The sequence below is a fragment of the Rutilus rutilus genome (genome assembly GCF_951802725.1).
Source record: "Rutilus rutilus genome assembly, chromosome: 1".
Taxonomy (NCBI): domain Eukaryota; kingdom Metazoa; phylum Chordata; class Actinopteri; order Cypriniformes; family Leuciscidae; genus Rutilus; species Rutilus rutilus.
Window position 1 is genome coordinate 64,133,278 of NC_140209.1, and position 13,257 is coordinate 64,146,534.

General features: G+C 38.6%; 1 protein-coding gene across 2 annotated transcripts in view; it reads left to right on the forward strand.

Moving 5' to 3' along the window:
• cyth1a (cytohesin 1a) overlaps positions 1-13,257 on the forward strand; it is a 62,319-nt gene that overhangs the window by 11,200 nt on the left and 37,862 nt on the right. Inside the window, exon 1 of one of the 2 annotated variants that reach the window (XM_084417329.1) lies at positions 12,964-13,170. The exons of the other annotated variant lie outside the window; for it this stretch is intronic. Within the exon in view, the coding sequence (XP_084273455.1) occupies positions 13,143-13,170 (28 nt within the window). The 5' untranslated portion in view covers positions 12,964-13,142. Of the gene's footprint in view, positions 1-12,963; positions 13,171-13,257 lie in introns of those variants that run through there. 2 annotated transcript variants of the gene reach the window in all.

Below are 13,257 nucleotides of genomic sequence, written 5' to 3' on the forward strand. Positions count from 1 at the left end.
ACAATGCATAGTGAAGATTATGTTCTCAAAATTTGTTTTTGTTTTTTAAATCTCCAGCACTGACTCAGTCCTCTCCACCACAGCAGCTTTACATGCACCAAACTTGACAATTTTATTCCTATCAGTACTCTGAAGGTTTTAACCAAGGGGTTTGTTCATATATCATCCACACTGATCCTAAAAACAGTCTTGACAGTATTTTCTGATTTATAAGAACCTTTAAATGCAATATGTCAACAACATAAAACCCTTTAGAACCTTGCTTTAACCAATGTTCAGATTTCTGTTTAGATTTGCAAACCAGTGTGTTTTTAAAAATTATTTTTCCAAAAAATTGTAATGCACAAGACATGTCTTTAGTGTACTGTGATGAATCAAGTATAGGTGATATTTGTTAGATCAGCTGTGGTGGACGCTCAAGAGCATATGTGTTCCTTGTTTAAGTGTGCAAGATTCATCAGTGCACATTATTCCAAAAAAAAAAAAAAGAAGTTTCCTTAAACTTTCTTGATTCACCTAATAAATGACTTACCTCTTCTGCTTTTTGTTACTTTTCAACCACTCCACTCCAATCACATGGCTCCATTCTGGTATGGTATTTAAAGGTGAACTAAGTAACTTTTTTTACCTTAACTGAACAGCTTCGGAGTCATTGGAATGGTTATATTACTTATTTCGGGTTGAATGGTGGTCGTTTCGCAACCCCCTGGTGCCCGTGAGCGGAAAATACGCACTTGCAACTTTGGGGCGGCGGGCCGAAGTCTCGCGTGATATCAGGTCTCGCGATGTAAACAATTGCTTTACGGCCAAAAGAAATCTGCTAAAATGCTGTCATTATTGCGCTCCCTCACGCTGTTCGAACCCGAATGAAGAAGACGTTTTAAAGAATGTCCCATCTGCTTTGATGTCGTTGATCTACTAGCCTCTGGTGTCTGAGAATAGCCAACGAGTTTTTACAACAGTGTTGTCAAATATCTATTCCGAAGCTGTGGGGGGAGCTCTAGAGAGAAACCTGCGAGCAAAAAGCGAGAATACAGCGAAGAAATCCCGAAGTTACTGAATGCAGCTTTAATGTTTTTTTCTTTTTTCTTTAAAAAATTACTGTGCAGTCCTAGATAACATTTTTAGTACCAAGTATCTGCTCCTGGAAAATCTTCCCTCAGACTTCAGTTCCAGCACACCTGCCTGTGATCTTCAAGTAACCCTGAACACCTTGATTAGGTGGTTCAGGTGTGTTTGATTGAGGTTGGAGCTGAACTCTGCAGGACAAAGAGTTTACTCAACTCCATTTTCAACTAAAAACGTACAACTTTTAATGCGTTTTGGCCGTTAATTTACACGACAACTGTGTTTTGGGGGCCTCATTTTTGAAAATGGGTTTCAAAGTGCAAGTTTTGGAAAACAATCCCATTATTGTGTAAACTACAAAACCATGAATTCGTGAAAACAGTGACGTCATGCGCATTTCATGTGCGATTACTTGACAACCAAAACAACAATGGCAGACTACAGGACTGTGCTTTTGCTGCTCAAGATACTGAGTTTATTAACGCTTCTCCTGCAAAGTGTAGATTTACTACAATCAGTGGAGACGCATTATTTACACACGCCAAATTCTAACATCGCCAACTACTGGCCTGGCATAATACAGCATTTTTAGTAGTTTTTGCCGATCCATGTGAACGGGGATCATTTTGACAACGTTGTCGTCTGTACGTGAAACTTTTCAAAGACACAAATGAAAAACTTTTCTGATTTTAAGTACATTGCTGTCAGGTAAACTTGCCCTAACTCTCTTACAATATAATACTATAATATCGAATATCTTAAGAGAAGTGAATGGTGTGAACAACATTATAGTAGTACAGCCCAAAACAGATCTATTTGTTGTGGCACAAACTTTAAACCCTTTCGTAAGCCATTCCTGACACACCAGGTTAAACCTCGTCTGTTTATCTGTGTGGTTTGTAATGTTGATCTGAGTGGCAGATGCGGTAGGTAGATGCTGGATTTGGCCTGTGTGAGGGCGTTCATGACTGAGCTGGTCCTCGTTCCCACAGCCACATTCCAGTGTTCCCGGCACTGCCTTGAGAAACAATACAAGGAAAAACAACATTCCACAAATAGCCGCTATGATAACAAGGCAACAATCACATTCACAAGGCAGTTTGAGAGCATGCATTTGGTCGAGTACTGGAGGAATCCTGCAGCCTTCATAAGATGCAGACCTATTTTGTTCTTTTTATTTGTGTTTGCTAATGCAGGATTTGAACAAACCTTTAACCACAAGTATTAAACTGATGCGTAACACAGTTAAAGGGATACTCCACTTTTTTCGGAAATATGCTCATTTTACAACTCCCCCAGAGGTAAACAGTTGAGTTTTACCATTTTAGAATCCATTCAGCCGATCTCCGGGTCTGACGGTACCACTTTTAGCATAGCTTAGCATAGATCATTGATTCTGATGAGTCCAGTAGCATTTCTTTCAAAATGACCAAAGAGTTTCAATATTTTTCCTATTTAAAACTTGACTCTTCTGTAGTTAAACCGTGTACCAAGATCGACGGAAAATGAAAAGTTGCGATTTTCTAAGCCTATATGACTAGGAACTACTCTCATTCCGGCGTAATAATCAAGGAACTGTGCGGCTGTACCATGAGTGCAGCAGGCGTAATGATATGACGCAGCGCCTGAAAATAGGTCTAATAGGTTAGACAAACTTAGTCCCGGTCACGTTGGAAGAAGTTACCGGGCTGGGGACTATTTTCAGGCGCTGCGTCATATCACTACGCCTGCTGCACTCATGGTACAGCCGCACAGTTCCTTGATTATTACGCCGGAATGAGAGTAGTTCCTAGTCATATAGGCTTAGAAAATCGCAACTTTTCATTTTCCGTCGATCTTGGTACACGGTTTAACTACAGAAGAGTCAAGTTTTAAATAGGAAAAATATTGAAACTCTTTGGTCATTTTGAAAGAAATGCTACTGGACTCATCAGAATCAATGATCTATGCTAAGCTATGCTAAAAGTGGTACCGTCAGACCCGGAGTTCGGCTGAATGGATTCTAAAACGGTAAAACTCAACTGTTTAACTCTGGGGGAGTTGTAAAATGAGCATATTTCCGAAAAAAGTGGAGTATCCCTTTAAGTGCACAGTCCTGTGCACAGTTTGAATGATATATTCCCGATCGTGACGTAGATCAGAGTGAAGCAGCTTCTGGAACAAGAACATATGTAGGGCGGGGCTTGATTTTGTCCGTGGGGATTTGATTGGTTGGTTGGATGGTTGTGGTTTGCTATTGGTGGATCTCATGTGAGTGACAGGTTGCCCTGAGATGAGCTGCAAGAGGGAGATGAAGTTATTTTGATTAAAGATTACGAGGCACATGAATTTAAATGTATATATATATTCATGGTGATTTCAAATGCACTATATTCACTTTGTGAGAGATAAAACCAATGAAAACATCTCACTGCCTTTGAAGGAGGAACCCGAGACTAGAATATCATAGAGACTTGAGGAGCTTTTTGTCACCTAGCAGTGAAGTAAGTGTACGTTGATTGACTGAACTTATGCTGTACGAAACACCAACACCTGGCATTTTTAATAAGCTGCGTAAACACACAGTTTACATATACTTACTCTATGAACTAACAGACAGAAAGCAAATGTTAACAGCACATAAACAAACAGAAAGCTAATGGGCAGAGTTGGGAGTTACTTTTTCAAATAAGTAATGTAAGTTACTTTGTTTTTCCATGACATGACTTCTTCAGTCTCCATGTTGTGAGAAACTGTGAGTAAGTGCAGAGGCGTTGTGTGTGAACAGGACGGTTACTGTAGATTGAGATGAGCATGCATTTACTCATCTCACTTGCGCAAAAACAGATTCACTATTCCTCAAAACGAATAAAAACAGTGAAATGCTAATATTACGCAAACCTGCAATACCTAAAAATGTTAAATTAGACAACTATACTTTAATCTCACTGTATTAGCCAATGTCTTTGCTGTTGACCTTTGACGATTCAATTCAACCACACTAATAAACAAAAATGACTTTAGATAGACAGCACATTTGTTTCATTTTTTGTTTTGCTGAAGTAAGAGTGTTGCCCTTTCTTCTCCTGAATCCTTTTCTTCTGTGGTTCAGAATGGCAGCATATGAAAGGTTTGTTTGAGCGGCGCCCTCTACTGTACAGCAGTGAATTTACATTTCCCTCAGCCTGAGGCTTATTCATTTCACTTTTGGTGTGAAAGAGCCTTTTCAGTCAAACCAAAAATGATTCAGACACCAGATATAATTTTTGATATTTCTTTTTCACTAGTGCAGGACACTATAGTTAATTTATGTAAGTGAGGAGAGCACAATAAAGTAAACTGTATACCCCAAAATTCTTCATACAGTGACTACCAGTAAAATTTATACAAATTTTGGGACCAAAAATGATTCAGACACTTTGACCTGACCATGTTTTGCTGAAGTGTTTTTTATTTAATTGGTAATGCAACATTTTTACACCACAGACGGAACAAAATTAAGCATCGCTTGGTAATTGGATGATCTAAATTGGTATTATCTAATTGTGTAGTTAAATTTAACAGCTGACAGATAATCAAGAAACATCATTTTCAATAAATTGGTATAGGATAGTATAATGTAAATGTGGAAATGGTGAACAAGGGAGGAAATATCTGTTTTGTTATTAAGGAGGACTGGACTGGAAAGATGAATATAAGTATGAAGTGACAAGCTAAAAGGCAGCAGGTGGCAGTAATGCAACTTTTTAATGCAACACCAAGAAAGAAGAAGAAGAAGACGACAGCTATTCAACCTAATTCATTTGTAAGACAGTCTCACAGAAGGATGGCCAAAACCAGTGAAATATCAACAGATTTGAGAGGAAAGCTAGTAAAATTTTACAAGGAGGGCATTTCAATCAGGAATATAGCAAAAAGATTAGACATGCCAAGAGGGACAGTCTTTTCCATTGTGAAGAAATTTAGAGAGACTGGTGATGTGAAGAATTTGCCTGGTCGTGGGAGAAAGAAAAAGACAACACCCAGAACAGACAGACTTATAAGACAGTTAGCAATGAAAAACAGAAAATGTTCTGCTAAACAAATTGCAGCTGAAGTCAAAAAGGCCACAGGCACAGAGCTGTGTGCTCAAACCATTCGCAACAGGCTGAAGGATGACAACGGGCTGCATACCCCAGAAGAAACCCTTGATCAGCAGGAGAAATTAAATAAAACGCCTCCAGTTTGCTAAAGAGCATATCAACAAGTCTGCAGAGTTTTGGAAATCGATCCTTTGGAGTGTTGAGAGCAAATTTAACATGTTTGGCAGTGATGGCAAAACTAAAGTGCGGAGAACCTCCTACTGTAAAGCGAGGTTATGGTGTGGGGGTGTATGGCAGCTAGTGGACTAGGTAAACTACATTATATTGATGGAACTATGAACTCGGAAATGTATGTGGAAATCCTCCAAAGTCAGATGCTGCCATCAGCCAGGAAGCTCATGGGCCGTCGGGGATTAAAGTACTAAACTGGCCACCGCAAAGTCCAGATCTAAACCCGACTGAGCTTCTCTGGGAGGTGATGGACGTCTCCGCCTGGGTGAAGTGCCAAAAAAACAACAGGAACTGAAGTACCTGGGGAAATATTGAAGTTCAGGTTTGCATGAACCTGGTTGACCGCATGCCCTGGAGACTACAGGCTGTTATTGAGGCTAAGGGTGGCCCAACAAAGTATTAATAGTTGTGTTAATATTGTCAGTTGTCTGAATCATTTTTGATTGATTGTAATCCATTACATACCTTTCTATGAAAGTTACCTGACATTATCAGGATTAATTTGTTCTGACACAGTTTAACTCTGAGTTCTTTACCGTTTTTCTAAACTATAGCGAATAAACTGTGATAACGTGAGAAATGTTGAAGGTGTCTGAATAAATGTCGGTTTGACGTGTACATTTGACAAAAATTTAATAACTTTTTTGTTATTCAAAAAGAAACAAGCCTGATGAGAAAAAGTAACGCAAAAGTAATGTAATGCATTGCTTTCCATAAAAAGTAACTAAGTAACGCAAATAGTTACTTTTTAGGAAGTAACGTAATACTGTATTGTAATGGCTAACTTTAAAAAGTAACTTTCCTCAACACTGTATAACAGAATTTACCTGTCTGACGTTGTGTTCTTTACTCAGCCTCAGTGAAATGTAGCACTGCAAGATGTCGTAGGAGATTTTGTGTCTTGGCTCTCCTTTTTGCTCTTTCAAACGAATAACTTCTACGTCTACATTCCATCTCCATTATCACAAATCCCACGACACAACAAAAACACAGCTCCGATTACGGCGCCCTCCATCCTCCAGTTGTTGACGCGCTTAAAGGGAAAATTCACCCAGAAATGAAAATTAGCCCATGATTTACTCATCCTTAAGTCATCCTAGGTGTATATGTCTGACATTCTTCTTTCAGACGAACACAATCAGAGTTATATTAAAAAAATGTCCTGACTCTTCCAAGCTTTAGAATGACAGTGAATGGCTGTTTCTGTTTTGTCCATAATAAAAGTGCATCTATCCATGATAAAAGTGCATCTATCCATGATAAAAGTGCATCTATCCATCATAAAAGTGCATCTATCCATGATAAAAGTGCATCTATCCATGATAAAAGTGCATCTATCCATCATAAAAGTGCATCTATCCATGATAAAAGTGCATCCATCCATGATAAAAGTGCATCTATCCATGATAAAAGTGCATCCATCCATGATCAAAGTGCATCTATCCATGATAAAAGTGCATCTATCCAAGATAAAAGTGCATCCATCCATGATAAAAGTGCATCTATCCAAGATAAAAGTGTATATATCCATGATAAAAGTGCATCCATCCATGATAAAAGTGCATCTATCCATGATAAAAGTGCATCTATCCATCATAAAAGTGCATCTATCCATGATAAAAGTGCATCCATCCATGATCAAAGTGCATCTATCCATGATAAAAGTGCATCTATCCATGATAAAAGTGCTCCACACGACTCCGGGGGATTAAGAGTTAAGCGATGCATTATGAAAAGTTATGAGAAGTTATGAATATTCATATTTAACATGTTACAAAGTAAAATTCTAACTTCTGGCCAAACGCAGTCTACTTACGCCTAAAACGCAATTTACGCAACTTATGATATCAGAAGTAGTGTAATACGTAAATGTGTAGTGTAAATATCAGAAGTACGTCGCATTACTCGCATAAGTTACGCTTTAGACTTAAGTCAAATCCGTATGTTCGTTTGGAAGCTAGTTATTTTACTTTATAAAGTTTTAAATATTAATATTTTTCTGACAAAAACGCATCGATTTACTTCAGAAGACCTTTATTTACATTTACATTTTACATTTAGTCATTTAGCAGACGCTTTTATCCAAAGCGACTTACAAATTAGGACTAAGATTAAGCGAGTCATCATGAAGAGGCAAAAAACAATAACAACGCAAGAAGTGCTCAGAATACGAGGTTCAGGCATTATTCAGAGTAGCATAAGCCCGATAAGTGAGGTTTAAAGGATTTTTTTTTTTTTTATGAAGGTAAGTGCTCACGAAAGAGATGGGTTTTCAGCTGTTTTTTGAATGTTGTCAGGGATTCTGCATTCCGGATGAGGGTGGGGAGAGTGTTCCACCAGCATGGAACTGTGAATGAGAATGTTCTGGAAAGTGATTTTGTGGCTTTCTGTGATGGAACCACGAGACGTCGTTCGTTGATCGATCGTAGGCGTCTGGTGGGGATGTATGCTCGTAGGAGTGAGTGAAAGTAGGAGGGAGCTGAGCCTGTGATAGATCTGTAAGCAAGCGTCAGTGCCTTGAACTTGATGCGAGCAGCGATAGGTAGCCAGTGCAGAGAGATGAACAGAGGAGTGACGTGGGCCCTCTTGGGCTCGTTGAAGACAAGACGAGCTGCAGCATTCTGGATCATCTGTAGAGGTTTGGTTGCACATGCTGGAAGTCCGGCCAGAAGAGCATTGCAGTAGTCAAGCCTAGAAATGACCAGGGCCTGGACGAGAAGTTGTGTTGCGTGCTCAGTTAGGAAAGGCCTGATCTTCCTGATGTTGTGCAGCGCAAACCTGCATGATCGAGCTGTCTTTGAAATGTGATCTGTGAAGGTCAGCTGGTCATCAAACATTACTCCCAGATTTCTGACCGACCTTGATGGGGGGATCGATGATGAATCAAGCTGGATGGTGAAGTCGTGCTGTAGAGATGGATTGGCAGGGAGGACGAGAAGCTCTGTCTTTGCCAGGTTGAGCTGCAGGTGATGTTCCTTCATCCATGTGGAGATGTCTGCCAGACAGCTTGAGACCCGTGCAGCTACTGGACAGCTTGTCCAGTATTTATTAACCCCCCGGAGCAGTGTGGAGCACTTTTATCATGGATGGATGCACTTTTATGGACTTCAAAACAGGAACAGCCATTCACTGCCATTAGGATGACTTGAGTGTGAGTAAATCATGGGCTAATTTTCATTTTTGGGTGAACTTTCCTTTTAAATGACGTCACTGTCGGCCAGCTTACGCTACTTCAGAGCTCCTATACTGACAATGCGAATGCAACCAGGAAAATTACCCTAAGGGAAAATTTTGCTCTTGGGGGACTGTCCTGGTGGCTATAGTTTAATATAACTGAGTTTCTATAACTACCCTTTAAATGTGGATTTATGGGATGGGCCACTTCAGAACACCCTACAAACCTTGTGGCAGCAAGATTTGCAAAATCAAGCACCACTCACACATTCTTGTAAAATATAGGTAGCATAATCTGGAATTGTACACAGTAAGTAATATTTACTGTTCAGTACATGCCTTTTACACAAAGGGCAATAGGCACTTTGCAACAAATCATGTCACATTGACATTTACATAATATTTACATAAACATCAGATTTCCAGCCCACACATCCAGGCATATAATTTGCATGTCGCATGGATTGCATAATTTTTTACTGCATTATAGTCTGAAAGTTCCCTGATTGTAAGATTGACCTGCTGTCCAAAAACAAGGGTTTCTTGTCTCAATATAATTGACGTATGTAGGTCAGTTGGCGCAGTCGCGAGGCATTCTTCATATGCGGCTCAACAGAGGACACATTGTTAGACTAGGACACAGTGGTGAAATCTGTTAAACTAGGCAGGAATGTGCTTTAGCCCTTGTGAAAAATAAGTGTGCTTAAATGTGTGCTTGTACTGTACTTCACATTCAAAAAAAGATGTGAACACGTCACCATTTTCAGCAATACGGAAACCGTTTTGGCCGTTCATTTACACAACAACAGCGTTTTGGCGGCCTGAAATCGCAAACTTTTGAAAACAGGGTGAAACTAGTTTTTGAAAATGATACGATTCAGTAAACTACAAAAATGTGAATGCACATGAGTATTAAGGGTTCAGTGTATAGGCACATGGTGTTTCTTTACAAAGTGACATCGCCACCTACTGGCCTGGCATAAATAATACAGCGTTTTTAATCATTTTCGTGCCGCGAATGGGGATCGTTTTGACGACACTGCTGTCCAAAAAACGTAAAGGAAAATTTTGCTGTATTTTAGTACATTGTTGTTGTGTAAACGTACCCTTAAGCACATGTAAAGTACTTGATTATAATTGACTGATTTTGATTATAATTAACTGTAGTGTGTTATTCAATATTACGTTTGAAGTTAACATATTTAAGATGCTCTAAAATGCAACTTCATCATGACAAGTTTAAAGTATTTCAGTTTATTATGAATGCTTGTCAAAATGGCAGTTTAACTATATTTCAAAGACAAGGAAATTACATATAAAGATGTGCTTGAGTCCCACTTAAGTGGGTCAAAGAAGCAGTTAAAAATTCCGCTAATTGCATTTAATATGAATTTAAACCATAATACATTTTTATTTAATTGCAATTATCATTCGTGTCTGTCAAGTCCAAGTTTGTTGCGGACGTGAAGCTCTCGGCATCTTGAAAACGCCACACTGATATTGATCCTCGTTTTAGTTCTCCTTTTGTCCCAAAGTCTGCTTGCCACGATCCATAAGGTTTGAACGAAACAACAACAGCGTGAGCGTGCAGCTAGACGTAACACAGTTGTCCACGTCTGTCGCCATGGTAACTACGGCAGTACTAATGGAAACCAGGGATAACGCGGATATTAACGTCATTGACATGTGACAAGTGGGACAGGGCGACAGGGACGGCCCATTATTTAAAATTGGAATTTCTCTGAAATTAAAACTCTTTGGGAATTTTTGGGATATTGTAAGTACACAACTGCAGTAAATATATCACACTGTGCAAGTGATTTTTGGATATTTTATTACACAAATCTTACATATTGTACCTTTAATCACTGTGAAAAAAAACTACTAGGCAAACTAGGTTTGTTTGATGCTAATTATATAATAAAAAGAAAGACTGATTGAACTAAATTACAGTCTGTGCTTGCAAAGATGACATGGCTGTAAAAGTTTAGTCATTTTGCTTCCATATTGCTTGAAAGGTATATATATCATATGTTTTTTTTATTGTTGTTATGGAAATACATCATAAAGCATAGAAAACGTCCTGTTGCAAAAAAACAAAAAAACATCTCATATATCAGATTTTTTTTTTTTTTTTTTTTTATATATATATATATATATATATATATATATATATATATGGCTACTTACATACCCTGAAAGTTACCTACATTTTTGGAACTGAAAGTTGAGGTTATCTGCTTACATAACCTTACTGATCTGGAAACAATGCAACTACTTACCTAACAGGATAACAACTCAAACAATGAACAATGACAGAGGCAAACCAACTCAAAGTCCTACAGAAACACAGACCAAACTAAATGAGCCTGACAATATTCTTTCAAAGTGTTTTTTTTTTATAATTTTTTTTACTCTTTTTAAAAGTATGCTTCCAAAAGGCCATTTCTTTTTCACAACTAAGGGAGTACTTACCAAAACAAAGGCGTTTCCTTTTTTTCCAGAGTTTCTGTTCCTGAAAGCCCTTAGGGATAAAGAGTTCCCCTTCATCACTCCGCTTAGTCTTTGTTTATTTTGAAACGCAATACTTCTCTCATCTCATCATGCATGAGTGTCTGTCGACAAAGAAGACTTTAGATTTGATCTCAAATGACTCATATCGACATGATTATATAGTATAGGCTACTCATCAAAATTGGCTAGAAGTATCTAGCTAAACTGCAATAAACATGAAATTAAAATTCACAAGTTTCCAATTATATATTATATAATATGTGGTAACCAAAACTTAAACAGATTCCACAACAGGTGTGGTGCGTTGCCTCACAACATTGTTTGGTGTTTGTGACAGAAATCTGATAATTAATCTATTGAACCTTCTAGTTTCAACACCCTTCTTTAATTAGCATGACTCATATTAATGATATATGTATTGTATTTAGCTTATATAAGTAAAAATGTGCAGTTGTATGGCCAAAGTGCAAGTCTGTTACACTAAATGAGAGAGATATAAAAATGTATCTTTCTGCACATTACACTTGTTTTATTGGTTGTTATCTCTCTTATGTCTCTCTTATATCGGCTCAGGGCCACACACACACACAGACGCACACATAATCACACACACGTTCAGGGCCGTACTCTGTCTGTGTTCGTCATTCGCTCTCCCTGCCCCCACCGACACACACACTCTCACACTCCCACACTCACAGCACAGGGTGTGGATGGTGAAACTCAATACTGCGGCTTTGTCTCAAACCCTACTGAGCTTCCTACCTAGACAGCATAAGGACACTGTATATATGATCCCAATGTCATTTACTGGCCATTTTAAAAGATGTTTGTGCTCATTACAGTAAGACATTGTTAGTTGCTGAAGTCAGAATCATAAGCCATAAGCTAATATACATTTGTAAAAAGTTGTCCGTCAGGAAGAGTTTATGAGTGTGATGTATGATGCAAATGAGTGGCTGTTAAAGTCAGCATGAAAGTAAGTTGCTATAGTCTTTTCTTCCCTATTATGACATTAGTGAAACGGCTTCTGAGAGCTATAAGGCGAGGCTTGATTTTGTCCATGGGGATTTGATTGGTCGTTTGGATGGTTGAGGTTTGCTATTGGTCGATCTCATGTGAGTGACAGGTTGCTCCGCCCTCGCGCCGGTAATCACATCATCAGAGAAGAGAAGAGATGTAAAAGGGACCGATTATGTGATATATGATAAGTCCTCCTGTAGTGAGACCAAGTGTTTTTTAATAAAAATATAATATAAAAATAAAAATGTATGATGTTACAAAAATTTGTCAGAGTAGGCTATATGAACTTATTCAGTTCATGTTAAGTTTATTATTTTTCTCCAGCATATGAGGTCAGTGTTATGTGATTTAACGCTTTAATTAGGCTATTATGTTGGCACCATATAACTTAATTATAGTTAATAATAACTTAATAAGTTATTTTGCTGCCCTGAAGTTTCTCGAGGGCCATAGATAGAACACCCTGTTGAGGAGAGGTGGAAAATTTGTGAATTATTCACAAATTACAATTATTCAAGCATTATACTTTTGTGTCTGGGACATTTATAGGATCACACAAGCTGTTGGTGTACAAATAAGCCCTATTATGCCAAATTTAGCTGTTTAAAAGATACCAAAATGTGTCATAGGCTACTTACAAATAAAAGCTTCAGATGTGTCCATAAAACGGGTTGCTCAGATTTTGGTTATCTAATAAAATTGCGCCCTGTGTGGCAGTGCGCTTTATTATTCACTCGGCCGTCATCAGTAGGCAGTGATCAAGTGATCAAGTGATCGAGTAAGTGTGTGAGCTGAGTTTTGAGACACGGCCCGTGTGTTCCCGCATTCAGAATCACTGTGCTCGCGGTCTCGGGTGCGCGCTCGGGATTGGCTCGTTACGGTTAGAGACACTCCCCCGATCACGGACGAACACCCTTCCTCAACCGCAAGCCTTCCGGTCTCGAGTGTTACGTAAAATACCCGACTCAGTTCTCGAAAGTTGACTCTCTAAAGTTGAGTTGTAGTAGTAAATCGAGCCATTTTGAACTTTTTGTTGATTTATTTCACGGTAATCAAGCGACTAAAGAGCGCGCGATGGTGTTGAAATCTGAAGACGGAGTCGGTGAGTGACGATCATCGACAGATGTTACTTTTACCAAACTTATTCTTCATTGTTTATCTATATTGAGTGTGTGTGTTTGTGTGTGAT